General features: G+C 34.9%; 1 protein-coding gene across 1 annotated transcript in view; it reads right to left on the bottom strand.

The window, feature by feature from the left end:
• Positions 1 to 6,614, bottom strand: part of LOC145899860 (uncharacterized) — a 111,092-nt gene extending 104,478 nt beyond the window's left edge. The window contains exons 1-7 of the mRNA XM_082988786.1: positions 6,500 to 6,614; positions 4,906 to 5,042; positions 3,846 to 3,919; positions 2,613 to 2,740; positions 2,149 to 2,340; positions 1,672 to 1,811; positions 1,070 to 1,199 (exon numbers count right to left, since the gene is read on the bottom strand). Coding sequence (XP_082844912.1) covers positions 1,070 to 1,199; positions 1,672 to 1,811; positions 2,149 to 2,340; positions 2,613 to 2,740; positions 3,846 to 3,919; positions 4,906 to 5,042; positions 6,500 to 6,560 — 862 coding nt within the window. The 5' untranslated portion in view covers positions 6,561 to 6,614. The remainder of the gene's footprint in view (positions 1 to 1,069; positions 1,200 to 1,671; positions 1,812 to 2,148; positions 2,341 to 2,612; positions 2,741 to 3,845; positions 3,920 to 4,905; positions 5,043 to 6,499) is intronic.
• Between the last annotated feature and the right edge of the window lie 4,200 nt (positions 6,615 to 10,814).

Here is a 10,814-nt window from a genome sequence, read left to right as displayed (position 1 = left end):
TGGTTCTTAACTTTTTTAACTCGCCGAACCCCTTGGATCCTCTGCAAACATTCATCGAACCCCGATAACATAAAGAATAAGATAAGCATAAATAGCAAACGAAATGGAATAGGAACTGAATTCAATCCAACACAATTTTAATGAATTTGGGTTACTGTGTCCAAGCAAAGTCAGTTTCGAATGCAAGGCTATTATGTTTTTTATTTACGGCACTTAAAGATGCAATGGTTTAAAGATGGATCGGGTAGAAATTACATGTCCAAGATTTTGAATTCGCATATTATTTCATAGTTAGGATGCCCGTGTGAGCTTTAAATACCGCAGTACACCAATGCCACCAGAACAGATATTTATAAACATCGAACTGCAGCTGAAAACGAGTGCCAGTTTTTTTGTAAACCAGACCAGAATCTGCACTAGTTATTTGTAATATGATATAAACTAGCAATGTGCCATAAGAGAAAAGATTCGGATATAATCATAAAAACATCACACATGTCGTTGATATTTTTGCTATTGCAACATGATTTTATTCTAATGTCAATATATATGTGTTAAATTTGCCAGTGATTGCTTCTTATAATCGTATATTCGTGAACAAATTCCAACAACAATGTGCATATTTAGCATAGCCACTGTAATGTCTATTGATTGCACCACAGCATGCAAAAATATGTTTTGAAATGTTCATTTGTGCAGATTGTTTATGTCAGCCATGGCTACGCACAATTTTCAATTCACACAAGTGCCCAGCAATTACTATTTTAACTTATGCGAGTACAAATAGTTGTTATGTTCATTGTTACATCACAGAAGTGAAACTATGGTTACAATCCAACTTACCCGTGCCTATTTAAGTTACAAAACTAAATTTAAGTCTATTTAAGTTACAAACTAAATAGATTCTGGAATTAATTTAAAAGAAAAATATGACTCAAATGTTTGTTGAGTTTGTATGAACCATTGGACCTTCGTCAAATCCCTGAAACGTCACTATCGAAGCCCAGAGGTTTGATCGAACCCAGGTTAAGAGCCACTGGTCTATACAATAAATATTTGCTAAACTTACAAGTTACATTCAATCTTTGTGGCTGTGACCATCCCATGTTGTTTTTTATTTTTGTGTATTTTGAAACAGCTTGACATCGAACTGTTTTTCCATTCATCTCACGAGTAAGAGTTAGATTAACTGTTTGATTCTGAAAAAAACAGGCTGATAAAATAAAATATCATAAGATTAAATTTTAATATATTAGCTGCCTCCAACAAATGTACTTATATATGTAGTATTTATAATACTGTTCATAAATAAAACAACAAAAACCAACAATTTCATATTTCTGTTGACATTTAACAAGTATAACTGACGCCGAGCAAATATATTTTGCCAGTATTTTGGAATACTTCTGTTTTATTCATAAAATTATTTTCATCACTAAATGATGATAACTGATTACAGGTTTGAATAAAATAAGGTAATTGATAAACCAATTAATAAGTACAATGATTGTGAATTCATTAAAATGTCAACACATTGCAATATCTAAAGGGGACCAGTCACAATTTTGGGGACCAGTCACAATTTTTTGGGGACCAGTCACATAAATTTTTTTGATAAAAATTATATAATAACCTAAACTGCATGAAGCTGCACTTAAACAATTATCTTACAACTTTGTGGGTATGGTTTCCATGATCATGTTCAAAAATATATTCATAAGCAGGTGGAAATGATTCCATAAAAAAACATCCCATCCCCACAGTACTTCCCTCTTTTCCATTAAAACTCCCTGTTACAGTTGCAATTGGTGCTGTAATACAGATCACATGTTATGCAACCACAGACTATAAACGTCCACATGGTATACATTGAAGGTGTTCATTTTAGCAAAAGTGTTGGGGTGTTGTGGTGTTTATGAAAGTGTCAAAAGGTCATTTGTTGTACTACCATTCCACATTGACAAAAGAACTCATACATATGCAAACATGTATAATTTGTGGCTTTCTTTTTAATCATAACGTCATTTTTTTACCATCCAAGCAGTCTACTTTATCATGTTACACTAGAAATATACTGAACATTTGCATAATTTATAATGCAAAAGCCTTGAAATAGTGTGACCACCCTGCACAGTATCCTCATATTACCTGACCAACATCCTAATCCTTCAGCCCCAAACCATGTTGCATCATTTTGACAAATTGTATCCCTGATACCAGGAGTTGAGTTACTGTAAAACAACTCTTGTCCATTTGGACAAACAAAAACTCCACTTGCTTGGTAAGTGTAAACAATTGCATTGATGTTAGGGCCATTTTGTGATGAATTGGATGGACAATCTGTGTCGAAAAGGTGTTGTAAATACAAACACAAAATAGTATATTTAAATTACTGATGCTGCCAGGCATGTGTTATTGCTGCAATATGGCTCTCAGGAAATAATTTCATTATATCAACGTTCCAGGCACCATGCAGCAGCCTCATAGTATATTTAGTTTTTAGGGGTTCATGTAGCTTTAAAATCAATCCTTGTAGAATAATACTGTTTAAACGCCAATAAGTAGTTATTGTAAATTGTAGCACTAAACCAATAATATTTGTATTTTTACACCTGTAACACTAAAGTTAGACCAAGCCCAATTTCCAGCAAATTGCCACCCCAAGAGGGAATAATTTGACATCATGTTGTAGAATGTTATAGTAAAAACATGGAATTGTCCAGTGGTGGAATATTCACATCTGTAATAAATTAGAAACAATTGCACATTAATTAAAATCATACATATTAAAATATGCTGTTAGATAGAATATACATAACTTGCATTTGGAAATTGTGTTGCAAAAACTTTTAAAATCACAACTTCTCCAAGAAGCAATTTCAAAAGTCCCAATTTTGTATTGACAAAATCAAATTGTCTTCTGCATGCCTATGACAATACATGTTTTGGACTTGCTTAGTGAGCAGAGAGTTTTATAATGCACGTAACTGATAACCGGCCATACTGGTCAAAGCAAACCTTTGCTTAGTTTTGATTTTTTATCGACTTTCTTTTAACTAACTTCCATTTTCTTTTCTTTTTATTACATATATTGCACGACCAATTTTTATGTTTGTGGGAACATGCATGAGCTGTCAGTTAACCTATTCAGTTGGCGTATGAACTTGTTTGTGTCAGTGTTTAGTATTCTACTTGTTAGGATGTGTTTGCTATATGTTTATGTTAATGCTTTATGCTTGAATTCTATTTGATTATAAATAAGGTCTAATATTATGTTGGAAATTGTAGTTGGATTGACTAACTTAAAGACCAAGAGAAGTTTACAAGCTTGACAAAATATACATACAAATACCTAAACTTTAACAGGAATTTGGTATGCTTTAAGTTTTGGGCCTTTTGTTTGCCAACACACAGTAAGCTAGGACTGTACCATCAGCGAAAACTTTAATAATATTTAACTATTGCAAGCGGCTACATGTGAAGATTGTGTAAAAGAAAACATGTCAACCCAAGACAATGAGATTGAAACATTTTACAAAACAATGATTCTTAACTACCAGTTTCAAGAATAAACTTCAAAACCAAAAAAGTAACTGGATAGTGATAACTTTCATCGTTTATGTCACTTAACATATTTCTGCACCTGTTTCAGTGACATTTGGTATGCTAAATTTACCACTCTGTGCCAGCAATAAACAATAATTTCCTAGAAATTAGCACACAAACATGCACATATGGTTATTTCATCATACTTTTGTTTAACGACATGACTTTTTTTTTTAAATTTTACAACACCACTAAAATTTTTGAAAGTGCTAAAAGTTATTCTACAGTACTAGACATACCTTCGTTTAATATTTGCCAATATTTCGGATTGGTTTCTGCATATTGCTAGACCATTATAAACAAAGGCGATTGTCTGTAAAACAACAACACAATTGTTTCAAAACATTCATACAATTTGTCTCATATTTTAAAATAGGAACACAAAGACAATTTACATCAAGGGTTTCCAAAGTGTGTCCTGCAAGCTAAATGTAGTGTTTCATTTATTCCACAGGTATGGTTTAATTTGTGTAGAAAATTGCCAGCCAAAGTGTGGATTAGACTTTTTTACTTTAAATTAAACTTGAAAATGGAGGTTAAATAAAATGCTTCACTGCCCTTGTTGGCAGTTTGGAAAACAAAAAAGTTAAGCCTCCAGGTTTCACAATCCTGGGCTTTCCGGGACCCACATACTACATGCTGAGATATTGTGGTTCGTAGTAGGTTAAATCTAGATTGTTTGTGACTCCACCTACTGATCAAAATCCTGCTTGGCAGTACATATGACAAACAAACACTCAATATGTTTTATTTGTTTTGGGACTCTCCTGTACCAATTCCACTAATTTGGTTGCACATTGTATCAGCAAAATCAGGGAGTTTTTTTTTCAACAATCATTGCGAAACAGAATGAAGATAATATATAAAGAACTTGAACCAAGTTTTTAAATGATTTCTTTGCTGCACAGTAAGTAGTACCACACCATCCCAACTACCTGGACAGATAATTTGTGGAACAAGAAACATCACCATATCAATGCATAGATATCAATAAAATGTACTTTGTCATTTATAGGTAATACTAACACACCAGAAGTTGGAGAGCAGCACTTTGTTTAAGAGTAAGTACAGAATAATAGTTATAATTACGATTTGTGACTGATCTAGCATGGCTACAAGGCTAGTGAACCTTATAAGCTAAATGAAAAGGCGAAGATAACAATTATAAATGGCCTACACAGTGGGGCTGCCTTGTGTTGTGATAACATGTACCACTTCTGGATTGTCATTATGATGTGTATAAGTAACGGACAAGGTAATGTTTATGTTACCAAACTGTATTCTCCAGTAATCACTTACTTCTTGACTTTTACCAAACTTGAGACCTGCAAATCCACGTTTAGGTTTACTGACATATGTTTGCAATACAGCATTACTTCCACGAGCTTGATATGGGTAAGGGGTAAGTGTGTTGTTTACAATTAAAGACGTTTGCCCTGCGGTGAAATAAACAACAACACTGGTCAGAACATTTTGTGTGAAATGTCAGCATATACATTTCTTAAAATGCCATTTAACCATACAACAATATGTACATACTAAAAAGTTACCAATATGCTTTTTTTGCATTATGTATATTTTCGTTAAAGCATATAAAATATATGTACTTGTGCCACTAAATATTCCAAGTTCATGTAATGTGAAATGTGAGTAACCAAATGATACACATCAGTATGATATAAAATTTTTCAACATCAAATGCCAGCACACATTACCTATACATCTTGGAAAGCAGCACTGTAATCAATATTGACTACTTCATTAACTATAAAACGAAGGCAACTACAACGTTTATTCACCGCACCTCGCTTTAACTGGGCATGTTTCCTGACATGGTGCATTGTTACCTAACAAGGGCCATTTTTCGTTAATCTAAGGACGAAATGTTTTTTAGTGTGTACGTTGTAGCAATGGCATGTAAATTCCATGTGTGTTAAGTCAATTATTTTAGTAGTTAAACACGTTGCAAATATTACGCATGTACCTTTCAAAGTAAGACTCAAGAAAAAACTGCGCACGTGAATGTATAAAGAGGAATAGCGCGCCAACGCATGCGAAATAGAGTTTATTTTTATGTTTTTTTGATGGCGTAACCGCACATTTAATCCCTTTTTTGGTTACAAATATATTTATCATCTTTCTTTCAAAGTAACAGTAATAAATCAACGGCGCGTACTACCGAAAAACTTGCATTTGAGTCCATAGGGTTACGCAATTGCGCAGGCCAGGAAGCCACAGTAACGATTGGCGCTAATGCAGACCTACATATTTTGCAATCCTCGTTTGCTCGATCACAACTAACCTTAATTTACAACGAAAAATCGGTGATTCCCCACCCAATTTTTAACCTCACATGCGGACACCCCTCTTAAGTTATTATAGGTCCGCAAATAATTACAACACTGTACAGTACTATGCTCCTAAATTAGTCATTTATTGGCCCAAAGTCATACGATTATACGATCACCAAATGTCATTTGACAGTTTTTATCCGAATTCACGACAAAATGACTATGAAATACAATTTCAAAAGCACCAATGCAGTGTAGTTTTAGTGTTGATGTTTGAACACTGATAAACATTGCTAACGTTTGTTAACTCACATTGTATGAATTGCACTGATTGCTTGTAATTTGCCACATTGCGGGGGAATTTACAAAAAGTGATCAAGCAAAGGCAGGGATTTTTTGGAGGGGAGCAAATTTTTAAGGAATTTTCCAATTTTCCGCTGTTAACAAGGTTAATTGTTATCAAACAGCACAAAATTTGAATCCCGCCTGGTAGTGCAAAATATTGTTTTGAAAACAATTGTAGCGTGGTGGTTTATCTGATAATCTTCTAACTTATAAGTTGCAAATAGTAAAAAAGTGCAGTATCGTCTAAATTAACTGACCTTCACTGGAGCAACCAGATAAGAGAACAAATGCAACTTGAAGTAATAGTTTCACGATCATGGTAAAACAAAATCTTTTACACAACAAATATCTCAGCTACATGGAACCTGAAGCTGCACACAAGTGTTAAACGACTGTGACACTATTCCAAGAATAACGTTATCAGCTCTAATGCAACTGTGTTAAGATGAGAATGAAATATCGCTCCCCAGTAACTTTCCCGCATAAGCTTTAGTCCATCGCATTGGCATGGCATAGCTATAATGCCTGCAAATTCCAAACTTAATTTTTTCGATCAGATTGACATGATTTGCGATGTTTGTGCGACATCTTGCGGTATAATATTTAGCTGCGATTTATGCAATATATATTGCTGTGTAGTTGGGAACGACTTTGGTAAGTGCAAAGTATCGATTGATGAAATGACGATTGTTATATTGTGTGTGATGTAAACAAAGCACAACAGAGATTCAATGGAGCGTCAATTTAAGGCAAATTGCAAAAAATGGAACTCAGTCGTCACGCTTATGAACCGCAAAACCCGTCGAACTGACGGCACATTTTCGACTCCCTCACAGCAGACATAAATTTTACACGTTGCATGGTCAGCTATTCACTAGCGTTTGATGCAAATTAAAAAAATTGGGCGTTTGCCACCAATGCCCCTCAAAAATGCTGGATAGCGTGAAATGTTCAAAGGAATTGTCGCTTCCCTTCTAAAATCTGGGTGTATGAAAAATAAAATCCACACAGGGAATGTTCCTAAAGACTCCATGAAGGCACCAAAACAACGCAAAACATATTTATAATTGGGCGGGCGATCGACAGCATTATGAAGCAGTAACTGAAACAGTAAAACGTTTAATCTTTAGGCAAATACGCATTACGTCTCGTATTGCTCGTGAACAATTGCTTGTAGAAATGTTTCCAATTATGACCAGCCGAATTCCTTACAGCCTTTTTCAGGGATTTAGTCAGGAAGTCCATTGGTGGAGAGTGTTGTTGAAAATCTGGTTTAAAAAGTACCAAAAATATTAAGGTGTTTTTTTGTGGAAAATTGCGTCACAAGAAATTTAAACACTTTTGATTTTGTGTTAGTCCCCTTATCTACAGACTTTGTTTAGAGTTATTTGCGAAACCTCACCGTGTGCTGTCCTAATTCGGTTACAACATGTTTTTCTGTAGAGCAATAGTAGTTGCCCTTCACAAGAGAAATTGTCACCACAGGTGCATGTAAACAAATTACCTCCAAAACTAAATTTTTGGAATTTAATTGTGAGATGGGACCTGAAAGGGCAAGTGGCTGCAATTATTAAATTACGAATGAAAAACGAGCGTTCATTGATAATGAACCAAAATGACGGAAGTTAATCATGAACGTGAACTCGGTTACCAATGCTTTAAAAACTAACTTGATCAGTAGACTCGTATAGTGAGCCATGGAGAAATAATATTGTGTTTCTTGCTCACTTATCACGCGAAACAAAATATGCTGTTTCAAAACAAATAAGACTACATGAAAAGAAAATGTCAGCAAAAAAACAAACGCTGACGGCATAAATCAGTATTTATTCAATAACGAGAAAATCGTTGTCCGTGCATCCGTGAATTTTGTAACCAAGTTTTTACATCGTCCTCTATGTATATTTCAACTTCATTGCTGGACTGATCTGTTGTGTTTTTCGTCTTTAGATATTAAAGCATTCACCTCTCACGAGGACCGGTTTTATCTACTGGCAGTGTTTATAACTTTATTCTGATTCCACTATTTGCAAGCGAATGAATATCCCTGTTAATGTGACCTGTTGTTGATTAATACGATACTCAACTACTTTCGTATTTATGTTAATAAAGCTTTGTCCCATTACATGTTCTGGTGTGGATGCAACTACTTGCAATAAAATGTGTTTAACCATGAAAAAACAGGGAGGTGTTGAAGAGAGTATAATTTTACAAGAAAATATTACGGCCAAAACAGCACTCCCAACATCAATCTTCAGCAGGTGCATTATCTAGGAAACATTAACAACTTGCAATATGATCAGGGCAGCATGTGATGATTACACCCTGCCTTATTTCCTATTCACATCCAAATCCGTAAACCAACCATGCGTATCATGTATCACCATAACAACGTCCAATCATATGCAAGTAATTTTTTGTGAACCGCCTATATTCATGCGAGTACTTTTACCTCAAGGAAATATTGCGCACTTTTTCTATCATAAGATAAGTTTGCTAGGGACAAAATTTTCACATTGGTGAAAAATCTTGCCTTAATATGGTGAATAACTTCTGTAGTTTTTGCATCAAATGAATCCCTTAACTCTTGATTTACAGTGAAATAGCACAGACAAGTAACATTTGCATTTAAGTATTTGCTGGTTATTTACATATACGCCCGTAACACAATTGAACAGAAACTCGGTAACGTGAGGGAAATACAAAATAATTAGGTACCCACATATGCATTAGAAAAACGTGATACAGTTTGACGACAAAATCTATATTAAAATGATTGTTTCAAAACCTTTACCGCTGTAACAACGGACAGCTTAATTATTTGTAATTTTTATGCGCCCAATATGTTGCCGTAAACTGCATAAAGACGCATGTAAATTGTTAGCATGTGATATTATTGAAAAAGTTTGACATTTTTAAAATTATGATTCTTGCACGTACTTTTGAAAACAGATCTTTGTAAAAGGAGGCCACATCCACTCAAAACACGATTCACTATATTTAGTAAGAATAGGTTACAAATGATAATTGAACGAGAAAAAAATTGCATATTTTAATAAAACACGGCTTAAATCCCGTTCAGAACAACACAAAACAAGAACATAAGAAACCGCATCCTACCTTCTGTTACATGCAAATTGACCTTATTATGCATACAAAATATGTGGCCTATTTGCGTATAGAAATGAAAGGGTAGCAACAGTAATTAATTGTTCCACCAAAAATGTCAGTAGATAAAGATAATGAACAACTTTAAGGTTGTTATTTCTGTTTCTGGCTTTGATGTATAAATGAGTGATTTCGGTAAGTGTTAGTTTTGTTCAACAGAAGTTAGTTTTGAAATTTTTCTGGTTAAAAAGCAAAATGATCTTTCATTCACTGCCACTCCTTTGTGTGATTCTTGGCTTTGCAATGATAATTTGGAAACTTACATCTGTTGTAGGTAAGTCTGTGGCTAAATTTTCTATGTCATGGCGAGTACCACAATTAAATCTCGAGACGTAAGGGACTGCCATAAAAGAAGTTACAGTCAGACACACACGTTTCAAGCAGATGCCGTGTTCACGCGCAATAATTGTCTCAATTAACAATGCTTTTTAATTTTCTTTGGCTATACTGACCTATCGCCAGTTAAAACTAAAAAAGAGCCTTGATTTCATCCTTTCCTTATGGTTGGTGCGATCATCGTTTGAATATTTATGGATAAAAACATGAAATTTCTCTATTTGGTTTCCAAACATACAAGCTGTTGGCCATTACAGGTGAATGTAAAACAAGAAGATGCACAAGAAAGTTTAAATTGGTTATGGTTTATTGTAGTTTGCTCTGATCCGCCCCAGGACAGTAGCCTCAACATATCGACAGGTGGAATTTACCATACAGGCGACCGTTTGAACTACACTTGCTCTAATTCAGCGCTAACTCGGGTCGGCGATGCGACGACAGAATGCACTGATGTTGGATGGAGCTTGTCATCTCTTCCAACCTGCAGAGCAAGTACCATAGGTTTTGAAACCACATATTTAGAAGAAAACCACATCGGGATTCGTATCCATTCGTACAGACTGGGTTCAAATCCCGGTGTGATAAATAAACTAAATTAGTGAACCATTCATTTGTTACTTGATACGCACATATTGAAAAAACTTTTGATTAAATTTGTTTACAGTTTGTATTTGACCTACTTTTGCTTTTAATCTGTTCCCATCCGAATTTTCCATCCATGACCGATGCAAAACTTTCCACATTGTACAGGGTGTGGGCCACCACCGGCTTTAACAAACGGAGACTACACAGTCACAAACGACCCCGATTTCAAGGTCAATGCTACTGTCACATACAACTGTAATAATGGCTTCTTGAAATACGGTACAGATGACTCTAACACCTGCACGGCTGCTGGCACGTGGGAACATCAAACTGTCACGCTGGTCAGCTGTATGTCTGGTTAGTGTGAAGTGGTATATATATAGACCAACTAGATTATTACAGTATTTAATTAAATATATAATGGCGTCATTGTTCTAATCAAGCGCTCTGCACTTATCGACTGAAAGGTGAATGTTCTGTGTA

This window comes from Ascidia mentula, chromosome 4 (genome assembly GCF_947561715.1).
Source record: "Ascidia mentula chromosome 4, kaAscMent1.1, whole genome shotgun sequence".
NCBI lineage: Eukaryota > Metazoa > Chordata > Ascidiacea > Phlebobranchia > Ascidiidae > Ascidia > Ascidia mentula.
This window is presented reverse-complemented; position numbering and strand designations above follow the sequence as displayed.